The sequence below is a fragment of the Maylandia zebra genome, linkage group LG15, assembly GCF_041146795.1.
Source record: "Maylandia zebra isolate NMK-2024a linkage group LG15, Mzebra_GT3a, whole genome shotgun sequence".
Taxonomy (NCBI): Eukaryota; Metazoa; Chordata; class Actinopteri; order Cichliformes; family Cichlidae; genus Maylandia; species Maylandia zebra.
The window spans coordinates 23867420-23883508 of record NC_135181.1 but is presented as its reverse complement, the minus strand read 5'-3'; the positions used below and the strand labels follow the sequence as shown (position 1 = coordinate 23883508).

The 16089-nt window shown below is 41.1% G+C and overlaps 2 protein-coding genes across 3 annotated transcripts; one reads left to right on the top strand and one right to left on the bottom strand.

Annotated features, from left to right (window-relative positions):
• Positions 1-2905: 2905 nt before the first annotated feature.
• On the top strand, positions 2906-4782 carry LOC105941312 (protein CEBPZOS). The gene is made up of 4 exons (XM_012923901.2): positions 2906-3063; positions 3636-3753; positions 3843-3887; positions 4493-4782. Exons 2-4 carry the CDS (start codon positions 3636-3638, stop codon positions 4573-4575), a joined length of 246 nt encoding a protein of 81 aa, XP_012779355.1. The 5' UTR covers positions 2906-3063; the 3' UTR covers positions 4576-4782.
• A 1330-nt stretch (positions 4783-6112) lies between these two features.
• cebpz (CCAAT enhancer binding protein zeta) lies at positions 6113-15954 on the bottom strand. 2 transcript variants are annotated; one of them, XM_024805198.2, is made up of 17 exons: positions 15687-15954; positions 13541-15033; positions 13222-13456; positions 12961-13114; positions 12523-12611; positions 12375-12428; positions 12182-12284; positions 11553-11612; positions 11383-11449; positions 11186-11292; positions 10518-10578; positions 9981-10186; positions 9692-9727; positions 8807-8905; positions 8616-8677; positions 8409-8490; positions 6113-7930 (listed from the first exon to the last, which is right to left on the bottom strand). In XM_024805198.2, exons 1-17 carry the CDS (start codon positions 15870-15872, stop codon positions 7767-7769), a joined length of 3258 nt encoding a protein of 1085 aa, XP_024660966.2. In that variant the 5' UTR covers positions 15873-15954; the 3' UTR covers positions 6113-7766. The 2 variants fall into 2 exon arrangements, with proteins under 2 accessions (XP_024660966.2, XP_076730280.1); XM_076874165.1 differs by having other exon boundaries at positions 9692-9729; positions 9989-10186; positions 15687-15953.
• Between the last annotated feature and the right edge of the window lie 135 nt (positions 15955-16089).

The following is a 16089-nucleotide window of genomic DNA, read 5'->3' as shown; positions in this document are numbered from 1 at the left end:
TCTGAGGGCATCAGCCACCGGCAGGGAGTGTGGTGAGGGGAGATAGGCCTCCGTACTTTAGAGGGCCTGAGATGTACCCAGAGAGGTTGAGTCTACTTTTAAATACTCTAGGATCAACAAGTAGGCCTGCAGCGTGAGAGCGAAGTGCTCTAATAGGGTGATATGGTACTACAAGGTCATTAAGATAAGATGGGGGCTGATTATTTAAGACCTTGTATGTGAGGAGCAGGATTTTAAATTAAATTCTGGATTTAACAGGAAGCCAATGAAGGACAGCCAATACAGGAGAAATATGCTCTCTCTTTCTAGTCCCTGTCAGGACTCTTGCTGGCTGCAGCGTTTTGGATCAATTGAAGCCTTTTCAGGGAGTTTTTAGGACATCCTGATAACAATGAACTACAGTAGTCCAGCCAAGAAGTAATAAATGCATGAACTAGTTTGAGGAGATGCTCAGAGAGGAGTTAAAGAAAGGAATCGAGGATGTGCAGTTGACAGAGGAGGTGCTGTGGTGATTGTTCTTCCTGTTGTGCTTCATGGGCCATCGTGTTTGCAAGAAATCAACTGTTTGATTAGCCATTCTTTGAAAGTGTGGACATACAATTTATATAAACTGTATGGATCCCACATTATGGAAATTCCCTTGTTACAGCAGCAGAGGAAGAAGCGATAGGAAGAGAAAGTGAATTAGAGATATAATAGAAAAAATGAAAAAATGAATCGTATACACTGTGATTGTTTACATGTACAGAAAGTGCAGTGGAAGTAATAATGAGAATACACATGTATTTTTTTAGACTGTATAAATGGTGTGTGCTGTACATACAATACACATATCATAGATGGCAGTATTTGAGATGGATGTCAGCAGCTGTAAGGCTGTATTTTTTATTTATTTTATTTATTTTGTTGATTGCATAAATTGCCTAAAGGTTTTTTGCTTTTTGTTTTTTGTTTTTTGTTTAAAAAAAACAACCTTTTGTTTCATTCAAAATTTAAAAAATAAATAAATACTCACAACTTTATTAACAGCAACCCACTACACATATTTACAGTAAAATGCGGTATTTGCATTGTACATTCAAAAATCACAAATTATTAAGTGTTGCCATGGTTATTTCAGTTGTTTTGCATGCTGAGGATATATTTTGCTGTTTCCGTTGTTTGAATGTTCGTGTGAGTCGGTCAGGATGAGGACATGTATTTATATTTAACAGTAACAAGCTGTTTGTGGAGATTAAATTAGAAACACTAAAATTAAAGCAAAATGGTGGTAGATACTGTAATTACTGTAAAAATCCTCTGTGGTTATGTGTTTAGCAACATTTGTGCTGTTTCACCAGCTGAAATTTGACTTTTAAAGTATTTTTCACAGCAACATAGAATAGATTCCACCATCATGCCTGATTATAGATTTGTTATGAGACATATGTGACTTAAGAATGGACAAAAGGAAACTGTATGTGGGAGAAAGTAGTAAATAATTTTAGAAATTAAACACATTTGTTGAAGACCTCTGATGCCCTCTGAGTGCAGTAGCTTTTAATGAGTTTCCAGCCCTGCAGAGGACTCTTTTCTAGCTCCTATTTCTGCACCTAATCATGCTGTAAAGTGAGGTTTTTGTGACCCAGGTGAGCAAATATTGTCTCTTAGTCTAAACCCGTTTGGCTGCTGCTTTGCTGAGATTCCTGCAGGAATAGCAGCTGTAAAACCGAGGCAGCCTCTGGGAAAACTGGGAATCTAACCTGCAGCTGGTGCTCATTCAGCTAAGAATATAAAAACGAAATGACATTAGATTTTATTTCCTCAAAAAAAAAAAAAACAAAAAAAAAACCAGAAATTGCAGGTGTCTTCAGTGGAATCTGCTCATGAAAGTGAATTCTTTCCTTATGACTGCTTCACAACTAAAAATTAAAAACAATTATTCAGACTTTCATCAGGTGCATCAGGTGTTTTATTAGACGTACCCCTTGTTTTTATGACAGGAGCTGTCATCTTGTTTTGTTCATCTTGCCACAACGCTGACACCTCCTGGTAACATCCCATAACTACAATGATTAAATCACAATTCAACATCAGAATTTCAGCTGACCGAAATTTTGTTGTTATGATAATTAAAAGAAAATATATATAGCAAAAACAGTAATAAAAGACGCTTTTAGAGCAGACGATTCAAGAGTTGATTCTATGTTGTTGTTGTTGTTTTATTATCACAGGGGGGAGAGAGAGTGAGAAACGGTGACATTATCTAAGACAGTTTTTGTATTTCTAAAAACAAGGCACTCGTACTTAGTCCTTTTAATCAGTTATTTATTTATTCATGCAATTAACCCCTTAGGTGACCGGACAACCGGTAAGATGGGTGAGGCCAACATTCAGCTTTTCTTGTAAGGTCTTTTTTTTATTTTTTTATTGAGTATGTAAAATTTAAAATTTCAGATTTTTCATCTTTTCACAGGGAATTCAGCTAAATAGTTTTTATTCAAACTGTGCATTCATTTTTATTTTTAATTTTCTGTTTTGCTTTGCGTTTGGTTAAATTTCATTTATGTATTGTGATATCTAGTTTGTCAATAAATAAATAAATAAATAAATACAATAAAATAGTCAAGAAAAATTATTATAAATTATTATAGCAAGGAGTTGTTACGTGATTGTTCTTTACTAGTGATTATATTGATTTGATGAAAAAAAATTAATAGAAAATAATTTAATAATTAGTCTTAATTCATTTATCAAATTACTATTTTATTGAATAAAAAAGAGAATTATCAAATGTAAAGGAGCCTCTTTTAGCCGTGTTATCACTAAAAGTCGCTGCCTTTCTATTTACGGTAAACAGCGGTTTTAATGGTTTTAATGAGGTAAGGACGCCAAAAAAAGTCGATATGTCCCTACCGAGCTTCCGTACCCCGGAAGCAGCGTGTTAGTAGTTTGCTGTGGTTGTTACAAGGGCAGAAGATTTGTTTTTGCAAGCAGTTTACTCTACTGATATAATTTATAGTGCTCTGATTTAGATTTAAAGCAGTTATTCATTTATCTCAAGTACCACAAATCTAATATAAGGTAAGTTCAGACGTAACAAAGGCGTTAAATAAAACGCCTTCAGTTCAAAACGAAGAAATAAGCGACCGTTTGCTAACATATTGATGTTTCCTGAGTGCCCGGCTTGTTGTGTCATGCTGTCATTAAACAAACGCGTTAAGGTTGAAAATCCAACTCGGATTTTTATTTTGGAAGAGTAGCAAACTATTTTCAAAATAAAGTTACAGCCTTTTTCTTCTGTCTGAATTTAATATAAAATATTGACGATCTGTTGTTTTTGTTATAGGTTTTAAATGTACAAAATTACATATAATCACAACAAAATAAGGTATTCTCATTCTAATCTAAAATATGTGCAGACATTATTTTAACTTTCACTGAAGAGCGAGGTCTGCTGTCTGTTATCTGTACTAGAGGTGCAGAGCTGAGTACCTCTGTGTAGCAGTGAAATAAAAATATTCTATCAGGAAAGTTAGATGCAGTGTAATGAATTAATGTGACCTTCATAATGGAGGCAAAATGAAAGAAGAGAACACGCTGTCTATCCCTGTCTTTGTAAATAAAGTTGTTTGTATTTGTTGGTCTCCCCTCAGATGTCTCCGAAACCTCTGGAGCCGCTGGCTAAGAAGCTCATGAAGGGCGTGATTGCTCTGGAGCTGCTGGGCGTCCTCGGGGCTTACGGTCTGTTTCACACAATGGACACCAGTCGAGGTATGAAATTATGATGTTAAATGGATCTGAAATAGGTCTGGCTTTATATCATCCTAAATTTCATGTTTTATATCCTGCACCACCTGCAGATTTCAGGAACACTATGAACAGGAGGTTCCCATCCATCCTAGAAGGTAAGAAGAATCTCCAGGTTCAAACTGGGGCTTAGCAGAAGGTGTTTTTCAACTCTAACATGGACACTGGCTTCTTTCATAATAATAATTACTGTTTATATAGTGTGGTCCAGATTTAAAATCATTACTAAATTAGAAAATCAGAAACACACCTGCACAACGTATGAAAATAAAAATGTCAGAGCACAGATAACGTTGAAATGTACATACAACAGATGAAAATGAGGTCATATTTAAATCAATTAAAACCCAAGTTGGTGAAATAAATCAATTCATATGAAAATAAAAATGATTAGTGCAATTTCAGCAGAACAACAAAGTTTTTTTGAAGTTCATCTGAAGATACCAACATAGCACCAAATAAAGACAATATACATTAAATCAAGTAATGTGTAAAAGTATATTAGGTACACATTTACTGCAGAACAACCTGATTTTTTGAGCCATAAAATAAACAACATGTTTATAAACCTTCCTTCTGCTTTATGTGAACATCATATCATAATTTCTGTAAGTTAATCAGCTGCACAGCTCTGCTGCCAGTCTCTCAACCCACAAATTTCCAACACAACAAAATTAATTTTGTGACGTCCGCTTCCTCCCAGTTTACTACAAGTCCAACGAGTGGGCGGGGATCTACGGCATCCGAGAGAGAGACCAGGAGGCCTGGTCAGCCAAACAGGATTGAAGGTGTCCATCGACGTCATCGTCATTATCACGTGCAGCGCCTTGGCATCTGAGTCTGGAGCCTCCCGGCTGCTTCAGCACTGCACATTAGGAAAAAAGACATCACTTCCTGTAAAGACTCATCAGACCTCATTCATTTATACAGGAATTGTCTTTTCTCTGTGGAGAAGTTATTAAATGTGGCTGGTATCCAGCCCAGTCAAGGATATCCTGCCTTTGTTGTTATTTTTAAACACACATACTTTGTATATATTTGCTGCTGTATGAAGCAGCCAAACCCAAAAACCTCTTTTTGGGGTTTTTTGTCTCACACTTGGTACCCAAGTACAATCTCAAGTGGGGGTGATGATATGGTAAATGGACTGGTTCTTATGTAGCGCTTTTCTACTCTATATGAGCAGTCAAAGCGCTTTATACAACTAATTCATTCACCCAATCACACAACCACTTTTTCTAACTGTTAAGTGCTTACTGTCTAACATTCATACACATTCACACTCTGATGGATGCATCGGAGAGCAACATGGGGTTAGTATCTTGCCTAAGGATATTTGGCATGCAGCCTGGGATCGAACCACCAACCTTCCAGTAGATGACCTGCTCTACCACCTGAGCTATAGCCACCCCCTTCCCCCTGACCTGACATCCTGGTTCCCTCTTGCGAGAGCATTTGTAGACACCCTGGTCGGGAGTCAAACCACTCACCTGAACTTCCAAAGGCGAGTGGTGTTACCACTATGCTATTGATCAATGGATATACATATATATGTAGAGGTGTGTGTGTGTATTCATGAACTTTCTTGATGTCCCTGTTACTCCCGCTTTTTCTTTGCTGACCTTTAGCATTACATTCTTGCACTTCCTATTACTTTAGTTTGATATAATAGCTGTAAACTAACAACAGCCACAAGAGGTGTTATAGCTGTTGTACAAAATCAGTTAGTTTTTCTTTTTGTCTGTTGATAACATTAATTATATCATTACTGCTGTAAACTATCCATCCATCCATTCGCTTCCGCTTATCCTTTTCAGGGTCGCGGCTCTCATAGGGCGAGAGGCGGGGTACACCCTGGACAGGTCGCCAGTCTGTCGCAGGGCCAACATACAGGGACAGACAACCATTCGCACTCACTTTCATTCGCACATTCACACCTAGTGACAATTTGGGTTATCCAATTAACCTATCCCCACTAAGTGCATGTCTTTGGACGGTGGGAGGAAGCCGGAGTACCCGGAGGGAACCCACGCAAACACGGGGAGAACATGCAAACTCCACACAGAAAGACCCCTGCCTGATGTTGGAATTGAACTCAGGACCTTCTTGCTGTGCGGCAACAGTGCTAACCACCGTGCCACCTTGCTGTAAACTAATTTACAGCAATTTGTAAACTAATTTAAAATGACCACATTTATTGAGCAAGTGTACCTAATAATCTCCCATCAGTTCAGTTGCAAAATACTTTCTAGATTAATCATTTGGTCTATTAAAAGTTAGGAATTTGTGAAACAGCGACAGAAAATCAGAAAAATAGTATTGCTTGATATTAAATTACATTTAAAATGGTTTAATGTTAACTGCTATATTTGATCATTTTATCCATTCATCCATCTTCTTTTGCTTATTCAATTCAGGTTGCGGGCAGGAGCCGGAGCCTATCCCAGTTGATACTTAATAAGTTTTAATGGTTAATACCTCACCAACAAAAAACCTGAACCAATTTAAATTTGTAAATGTAAAACAACAAAACCTTGAAATGGTGCAGACCGTTCTACAAATGGCACATTATGATCAGTATGTTCAAACAGAAACAATCATTAAACCTGTAAACACACTGAACAGGATCATGAAACACTTAAATGTTTGTCTCACACAAACACAGGTTGTATGTGAATTGATTTGTTAAGACACAAGGAAATCTGCTGCTTATGTGTCAAACAGGCTCATCCCATGTCAGCTCAGATTTGCCTGAAAGAAAATTCTGACTTCTTAAAAGGAACGAATCATGAGATTTCTCAAAAATAACCAGCCTCCTGGTAGACACACCAGCAGTCTCAATTTGAAGTTCTTGAGGTTGTGCTTGAATTATCGCACTCATAGACTTCAGCCTCTCACAGCTGAGGATGAAGGTCGGGATGTTTTTACACATCACTCTGAAATCCTTTTTTTGAGGGAGCACTTTAAAATTCCAATATCTAGAAAACTCCCAGAGCTTCAAATGTGTTAGAGTAAATATGAATGTGGAGCGTCAGCAGTGCAGCTCCAGTTAACGTAAAACGGGCGTTTGAAGTCCCTAAAATATTTAAATGTGTGATCTCCGACAGCGGATTTGGAGACTTGTAGAAACCACAGTAGATTTTATTTAGAGCTTCTCACATACAAGACACGGGATATTCTTGAAAACAGTCCGAAGGTGAAAAACAAACCAAGAAAACGGCACAGCGGCACACACCCTCTCATTGGCCAGAGAAATTTGGGCCATGAGGCTGGAACTAAAAACAAAGCAATATTTCCCTTCTCTACATAATTATGAGTTATATGTGAGAGAAGAGCGTAACAAATTTTGGATTTAATAAATTTACTTGGACTTTGTATATTGCGTCATACCTGGAAATATCACAGTGAACTTTTCCCCCAACATTTAAGCTTTAACGAGTGTAACGATTCACTTTTAGACTGTTTTAAGACAATTCTGTGTAAACAACATTGTGTGAGAAGCAAAAGTTTCTACAGGCTGTAGACATCTAAATATTTCAGCAACTTCAAGCATCCTTCATTCGTCCATTTTCATAGAGGCACAGGACCAGATATTTACCTTAAAACACAAATGTTCCCTCAAAAACATCATGAAACAGCCCTGCTTTCATCCCATGAAGTATTCATTTATGCATTTTAAAACCAAAGTTTATTTTAAACATGATGGACTGAGATGGAATGATCCAGATGAGATTTGCAGCAAAATGTTCAGCACAAAGTCTTTGATTTTACAAAAAAATAAAACAAGCTAAATGTGGCTCCTCTTCACCAGCCCCCAGATTGAATCTGTAAACACCGTTTTATGTCCGCGTCCTCCCGGTTTACGATGAGACCGCTGAGTGTCCGGGAATCTACAGCGTCCGGGAGACAGACGAGGAAGGCGTGGTCACCGAAGGTGTCCCTCAGCTTTAGGCCAACATCTTCAGCATCCTCGTCATCTACTTCCTCTTCTTCTTGCTCCCAAACGTCCCGCTTCCCGTCCTGGCTTGGCCGAACCCCATCTTCTTCTTGTTGAACGTGGTCTTCTTCTTGCGCAGCGTCTTGGCGTCACGGCCGTGGATCCAGTCGTCGCGCTGAGCTTCCCACTTCAGCTGCTTCAGACCTGCACACAGGAAGTGTTAGAAAAGAAAACACATTTGGTTTATCTGTGCAGCGCAGCTGAGTGGGACTGACAGCACTTTCACTGTGTGGAGAAGTTATGAAACGTGAGACACCGGCCTTCATCTCGTCTGTTTGTTTTTAACCCTGTTATAACCTGAAACAGCCTCAGCATCCTTCAGCTCTCACATGTCAGTCTGAATGTAATCATTCTTAGTTTCAAGGTCCATTAAATGACATCACTGTAATAACAGAGATGGCTGTTGGGTCAATATAAGGAATAAAACTAACTTACTAATGAACATTTTAGTTATACAGAACATTTCAGGTGCTGTAATTATAATAGAAACCATAACGATGACCTAGAGGTCATATTTTTAAAAGGCATCGCAGCACAAAATCCTATCCTCAGCCTTCAGGTGGCCACTGGGCTTGCTCCTGCAGTAGTATGAGCTGTTCAAGGTGAAGCTCTGTGATCTCACCTGCTTTGTCTCTATTGGCCATGGCGTTCAGCCCGATGTTGTCAAACTTGGAGCCGGCATTCTCGTCCAGCAGGCAGCCAAACTGACAAAAATAAATAAAATTAAATTAAAAAAAGAACAATAATGATGTTATAAGACCTTTGAAATATTTATGATTCCATAATCCTGTTGTGCTTGTTTCCATGAATTCTCTGAAGTCAAACTGACCTCTTCAGCAGAAGCAAACATGGCTGCATCTTTCTTTTCCTTCTTCTTCTTCTGTTTGGAACCTGAAACATTGAACAGTGATCAATAAAATAACCTCCGGAGTCGCTGACTGAGTTTTCTATACACAGCCAAAACAAACTGACACATTAAATTATGTTAATAATTCTTTGAGCTACAGATCCAGCATTAACCTAAAGATCCGGAGAAGTCGAGTTCCTCGGAGGATTTTCTCTTTCCCTTCTTGGTCTGTGGGGTGATGTCTGGAGCTTCCATCTCATCGTCTTCTGAATCTATACAGTGGAAAAGGTTTTTCCCAGTTTCAATATTACATTTGAAAAGAATTATTTTCTCTCATATCTTCTGTTCCAGTGATGGACGTTCATATTCAACACGGCCCAAGTTCAAATAAGGAGCTTAGTACGTGCACAGCTAATCCTTTCAGCCTCAGACTGCTCTAAACACTCAGTTTCACACTGATTTTCCTCCTCCTGGATCTTTATGATGTCACAAAGAGCAAATATTCTGAATATGGCCATCACAGGAATAAACGCCCCACTGACAAGTCTTCTGTGAGGGGCAGCCAATGAGGAGGAGCTATAACTGCTCATTTCAGACAGAGCATGGACTCAGTATAAGATAGGGAAGGATTATTCTGAAATGTGAATCATGCAAAGCTGCTCTACAAGAGTCCAAGAATGAAAATAAGGAGCTGAAAATAAGCAGAATAATTCCACATTAGCAGAAGGATAAATTCCAGCCATCTTTCATAATTTAGCATAGAACCCCAAATTTTGCATTCATTTATTAAATGTTTTTAAGTTAACTGTAAGATATTATATTTTAATTAGGTGCTGCTTTAACAGATGAGTTGACTGAATTTATTAATCTGTATTTTTATAATGATTAAACTTCACTGGTTCCAGAACCTTAAATGTAAATGTTTAGTAGTTTTCTTTGAATTATGGGGTGCTCGTCTAAAATAGGCTTACAGATTATTGGCTCAGATATCCCATGATGCACTGTGTTCCCTCTTCAGTATGTAAAAAACAGTGGTTAGGATTTCTAAAGGTACTGACCTCCAAATGCAGCATCTTCATCCTCCAGCTCAGGAACTGAAAGAAGAGGAGAAGGATCAGGTGTCTGTAAGAGCTCAGGTCGATTCTGTCCTTTAACTCATAACAGCGTGGACTTGAATATATGAACATCAATATAATCTCAAGTCAAATAATGACAAAAAAGACATTTATACAGGCAGAAAAAAATAAAGGTATTGGTGTATTAATTTAAAAACAGAGAATATTGAACTGGCACTCGAAACAAAGCTGGATTAAAATAAGTTTTCGTACTTTGTCATATTTTTTTTACCTTCATCATCATCATCATCATCACCCTCTTCGTCTCCATCAGGGTCCATGAACATCCCTCCTTCTTCCTCCAGTTCGTCTCCGAAGTCTTCCTCGTCCATGCTGCCCAGAGACACCTCCTCATCGTCCAGGTCGTCCATGTCCGAGTTGTCCACGTCCGACTCAGAGTCGTCTCCTGATTTCTTATCTTTTTTACTCTTTACATTACTGACAGAAAAACAAAAAACGTTGTGAGGAAGAGGATGGTTCAGTCAGTGTGTAAAAGTCTTTAAAGTCTTTATTTGTTTTTTTTAAAACAAAACCAAAATCGTGTTCGAGTCTCACAGCCAATCAGATTATTCTGTTTTTAAGACTAAATAAATACCAACATAATGCTCTTCCTAGTATTTCCTGTATTTGCTTTCCCATGTGTAGCAACAGTAATACAGAAATAAATAAAACAATAATACTGTAAACAGAAGGAAAATAAATTTAAGAATGACAAAGTAAATCAATAAATGAATGGAAATAAAACCCAAGAGTAAACCTGAAAACTCACCCTGCAAAGTCCAGATTATCACTGCCGAGGTCGGTAAAGTACGAATCACCTTCAAAGGTGTCTGCCAAAAAACAAACAAACAGTTACTTAGCCAGAGAACTTTAAGTTATACTACAAGCAAAGGAGGAAGAACAGGAGGAGCACAGCCAGCCTCCGGTGGGCTGCTTGTCCTTTAGCGGGAACCCTGTCACAGCCCAGAGCCGAGCATTCCCCCGCGAACACCAGAACCGGCAGGTCGACCACTAACGGCCTGGTCTCTTCACGGATGAGAGCAGGTTGACACTGAGCACACGTGCCAAATGTTTAACTGTTGAAGGGCAGCAGCAAACAGCACCTCAGACTGGCCAGGAGTTCACCGATTCCTCATCAGGAAGATCCTCCCATCATCAGGTTCACGCCCAGGTGTTATCAGGCACGTGTGGGCCAAACTCACAGTGAGCCAAACTACACTCAGACTGGATCAGCCTGCGATTTAAATTTTTACCTTTTATTTGAAATATAAAAGATTTTAAATGCAGTTCTGTTTACGTCGAAATGTCAGTGTTTTATGTAATCCGTGTTTATAAATTTAACTGTACAAGTGTCTCGACTGAAGCCATTAACCAAGGATCTGTGATGTTTTCATGAGGAGATACTGAGCATTAAATTAGAGACGATGGTTTATTTACCAAGAAGTTTCTCAAACTCATCATCGTCCACATCCTCCAGGCTCTCGTCGTCATCGTCACCTCGTGGCCGGCGTTGCTGCTTCTCCTGCTGTCGTTTCTTGAAGAAGCTGACGAATGAAACAAAGAAACAAAACTCATTAAACAGAATACAATCAAAAAACAGTGGAAATATGTCAGGTGACTTTGCTGGGACGCACCGATGGAAGAAGATCTCATCAACAGGAACCTGACTTTCTTCTTTGGACAGAAACTCTGCGCTGTTCACTGACACACACAAATAATTTAAAGGATCCACACTTCATCTGACATCAGAGCAGGTGAAGGAAAAAAAACAAACATAGAAAGTGTGAAATTTGTTTAAAGTTACCTGGTAGCAAGCTGACAGGTAATCTGTGTTTGGGCTTCATCACAGCGGCGTCGGTGTTTTCTAAAGAATAAAAAATATTAAAAAAACGAAAGTTTACACTTAAAATTATTAATATTAGTTCATTAAAGCCGTCAATAAACTGTCACAATGTGTGAAGTCAGCGTGATTAAATCTGTTTTGAGCCGAGACAGCAATGAAACCACAGACTAATAATAACAACTCTTCAGGATGTTTTTTATCGTTTTCCATCTTTCTGAGTTTGAATTTTTTTATTTTTCTGTCGTTTTTAGCTTGTAAAGACTTATTTAGATTGTCTTTACCGTCCACTGTCTCTTGTTTCTCTGCAGGTTGCTGCTGTTTTGCAGCTTTGTGCGTTTTTTGTATTTTATTTCATCCCCTCTTCATTGTTTTTGTTCCTCTTTTAAGTCCGTTTGTTTTAATCATCCTTTCTTTTTTGAATTATTTGAACTATTTATTGAACTATTTCACAAATGTGAACATTTGACACCAGTTTTCGTCATTTTCCCATCTACATGTGATCATTTTGTATCCATCTGTGTTTATGTTGCATCATTTTTGATCCATTTTACAAAATGCATCCAATAGAATTCGGTGCTTGTTTGTCTTACGTTCTGCTTTGAGCTGTTTGGGGTTTCTGAAGACAAATCGATCGAGGAAGCGGATGAGGGTGAAGTCCTGCAGAGGGTCCCCAGAGTACTGGATGAAGTCTCCCTGTGGAAATAAAATCATATCAAACATTAACAGCAACAATCATGACGACTACAGAGCTCCTGAGCATGTGGAAAGGGGCGGGGCTTTTACCTGCAGAATGGTTTTTGCAAACAGCGACACTGACGGATGGAAGTGCAGAGCGAGCTGCAGAGAACATCAGACATTAGGTTATACACAGCAGCTTGTGAACACAAGCTCTGGTTACGAACTTTGTGTTTATTAGGACAGATTTTTTTACCTTCTGCAGCTCCCATAAAGTCGAGCGATCTGCACCGCAGAATAACGGGTTTCTGTGCAGCGGGTCGTAGCTCTGAACACTCTTCATTCCTGAAAGAAAACAGGACGGAGAAACAAACATGATGAAGCTCGTCTTCTTATTTACTGTCCTGCTTTATTTTAATCAGCCAGGTGCAACAAACACACAAAATTAGCTGGAATAGAGATTACAACATGATCTAAAAGTTTTTCCTGATTCAGGCAAATAAAAAAAATCTGCAATTAGTTTCATGAAGCTAAAACAAAACAACTAGCTATTAAACAATAGCCTCCCAGGAAGACAGTGGGTGGAAATGGTGGAAAGTACCAGGGGCACTGGCGGTTATGTTAGATTAAACCCATCCTTCAACAACAGTTTTCAAACAGAGAACGTCAGCACTAATCTTTGCGTTTCACAGACCTTCCAGGTTCTGGTGATGTACCCATGATGCTGCAGGTTTGACCTCCTCTGCCTCTGTGTTTGTTTGTTCCTCTAGTTTGTCAGCATCCACAAATCGCTCCTCTTCATCATCATCATCTGCAGCGAGGTCTTTGAACGCCTCCTCTTCCTCATTCTGAATGAAGCCATAATTCAAAAGTTTAAAGCAGTTCATCTTTGAGAGCATTTTTGTCCAAAAGGAAAATCTAAAGCATCAGTTTTACACCCTCTGAGATTTCTTACCCCCTCCGCCTCCTGCAGCAGTATCTTCAGGCCCGGTTTGGCCCTCATGACCTCCGACACCAAGAAGAGCGCCCCACAGGCGAAGCTGGCGCTCTGCTCGGCGCTGATCTGCAGCAGCCGTTTGACAAAGGCTTTGACCCGCCTCAGCGCCACGTCAGCCTTCATGGATTTGTACAGCAGGTTCAGGAACATGTTCGGGCGGGAGGACGACGACAGCCCGGGGTCCAGCAGCTTCCTGCAACACAGGTGGAGAAAGTAAACACCTGAATGTTGTCTGTTTAGAGCCCACAAACAAGCTGCCAGGCAAGGTTTTCCTTACCTGTACAGAGCCACATAGTACCGGTCCGAGATGCTCTGCTGGGAGTCCATCACCTGGAACAGCAGCATGAGCGCCTGCACGGCTGTGTTGAACTTCACCAGATGAACCACTTTGAAGAGTGTGTCCATCTGCTCTCTCACTTTGTCGTCCCCGGTGCTGGTGTAGGGATACGCCCTGTTCACGCCCGCCAACAGCGCACTCAGCATCTTCGACTCAATGTCCTTCTTTTTGACGCAGGCACGGAAGAAGGAGAAGTAGATGGTGATGAGCTTGGCGGCGAGCCCGTCCTCGTCGTGGCTCAGGATCACCTGGCTGAGGAAGCACACGGCGTAGTACTGCGCCTTCGGGCTGATGTTGGGTCGGAACAGGAGCCGCTCCACCTCGCAGCACACCACCCCTTTCATGTTGGGGTGTTTGTGCAGCAGTGTCTCCAGCAGGTACGATGCCTTTGCCGCCGTCTTGTACTCGGGGTCTCCAAGCTTGTTTACCACTTGGGTGAGCAGCGCCTTCTCTTGTTCTGGACGGCTGCACAGCAGCTCATGGGCAGTGGCTAACGCCTTTGCCTTGGTGGCAGGCACTGTGTCGTGAGCCACCGAGTCCAGCGCCACCACAAACTCAGCCACGTGGTGCTTCAGCTGGTGCTCAAAGTACCAGAGGATGAGGCGGCGGTCGCGGGCGTCGCGGTTGCCGCTGGCCTTCTCCTCAAGCTGGTCGAACGGGTGCTGGGCAAAGGTGCGGAGCTTCCTGTCCCCGGGCAGCAGGTTGGACAGCAGCAGCTCTCGCAGCGTGTCCATTGCCATCAGACCCATCCGCCGACTGCCCTTCTTCTTCACCATGGTGACTAGGTTCTCCACGTGCTCCAGCATGTGCACCGGAGCGTCCTGAATCAGAACCGTCATGGCTGCCATTCTGTCCGCCAGCACGCCAGAGGAGACAACTGTCTTCATCCAGGCCGAGTTGGCGCCTTTCTGCAAGCTCTTCTTGGTCTTGTAGAGGGTCACCTCAGCCTCGAACAGCTGCTGAGCGAGCGTCTTGTACTGCGAGACCAGGGCAGCATCCTGTGGCGCCGACGAGCCCTCTTCTGTGTAATCCAGCTCGAACCACTTACCACCAGGTTTGATCAGCAGCACCTGCCGTGGCTGGAACTCAAACACGGTCTGGCTCTGCTTCGCCTTTTTTGCCGCCGATACCCGCGCCTCTTTTGTCTTCTTCTGCTTCTGATCGACGACGTTGGGCTGAGTGTCAGGTGCCGTCTCCTCTGCTTTCTCCACTTTGACCTTTTTAGCTTTCTTCTCGCCAGCAGCTGTGGCAGCCGTGGCGGCTTCACCCTCAGGCTTGTCCGGAATGGTTTGCTGCGTCGCGTATGCCCGGATGCCCAGCTTGGTGATGAATGACTCCAGCTCGCCCTCCTCCAGGTCATCTATCGCTCCTTTCATGCCGCCATCAACGAGCTCGTTGGAGTCTTCGAGGCCGGCGAGGAGGATATAGTCGGCCTAAAGACGTAGAGAAGAACCACAAAGAAAAGATTAAAAATATGTGACAAAGAATTCTGATTAACATTTGTGTATAAATTGTATTTAAATGTTTACTTTATTTGATACGTTTTTATTTATTTATGTAAATAATACCATGGAAGCATGGATCCATCCTGAGTGTATAACAACTGTTCAGCCAGCGGTCTAATGGTGTGGGGATATTTACTTGGCACACTTTGTGTCCCTTAGTACCAACTGAGCATTGTTAAAACACCACAGCCTTCCTGGTTACTTGAACATGACACTGAGTTCACTGTACTCAAATGGCCTCCAAAAGGATCGGAGCTCAATACAGGAGAGCACCAACAGGAGATCCGCATCATGGATGAGCAGCAGCTGTCTGATACGATCACGTCATTAAGGACCAAAATCTCCTAGGAATGTTTCGAGCGTCTTGTTGAATCTATGAAGAAATACGGCAGCTCTGAAAGCAAAAGTGGATCCAACCCAGTAACAGCAAAGTGTACCTAATAAACTGTCCGGGGACTGTGCTTTTACGTCACATAAACTTTCGTGTCAGTTCAGAAAACTATAAAAACAAACCGACCTGCACAAGTTAAAACGCTCCCTGACTCTGTGAGTGTTGGCCCTGTTTCACCAGGTAAATTCACCTTAGTTCCTCCGAGCCGTAAAACCTCCTCCAGACTGAGCTCCTCTTCCTCTCTCTCCTCCTCTTTCGTATTCTTCTCTTCACCTTCATCCTCCTCTCCGCCGCTGTTTTTCGCCTCCGGCTCGTTTTCTTCGGCCTCAAATGTCACTTTTTTGGACTTTTTACGTTGCTTGTTTTTCGCTGCCATGCTGTTTGCAGCGTGAGGAAAACTGACCCGGATGTTGAACGAAACGTTTCCGGTGCACGGTTACCAGATCTCATAGTGGGGTGCTATCAGAATTCAACTCAGAATCCATTTATTGTCACTAAACATCAAATGAGAACCAGCTCCCTGGTAGCAGAATTTAGAATAAAGACTAATTTATAAAAATCTTAAAATGTAATTATACAAATGTACAAGGTCA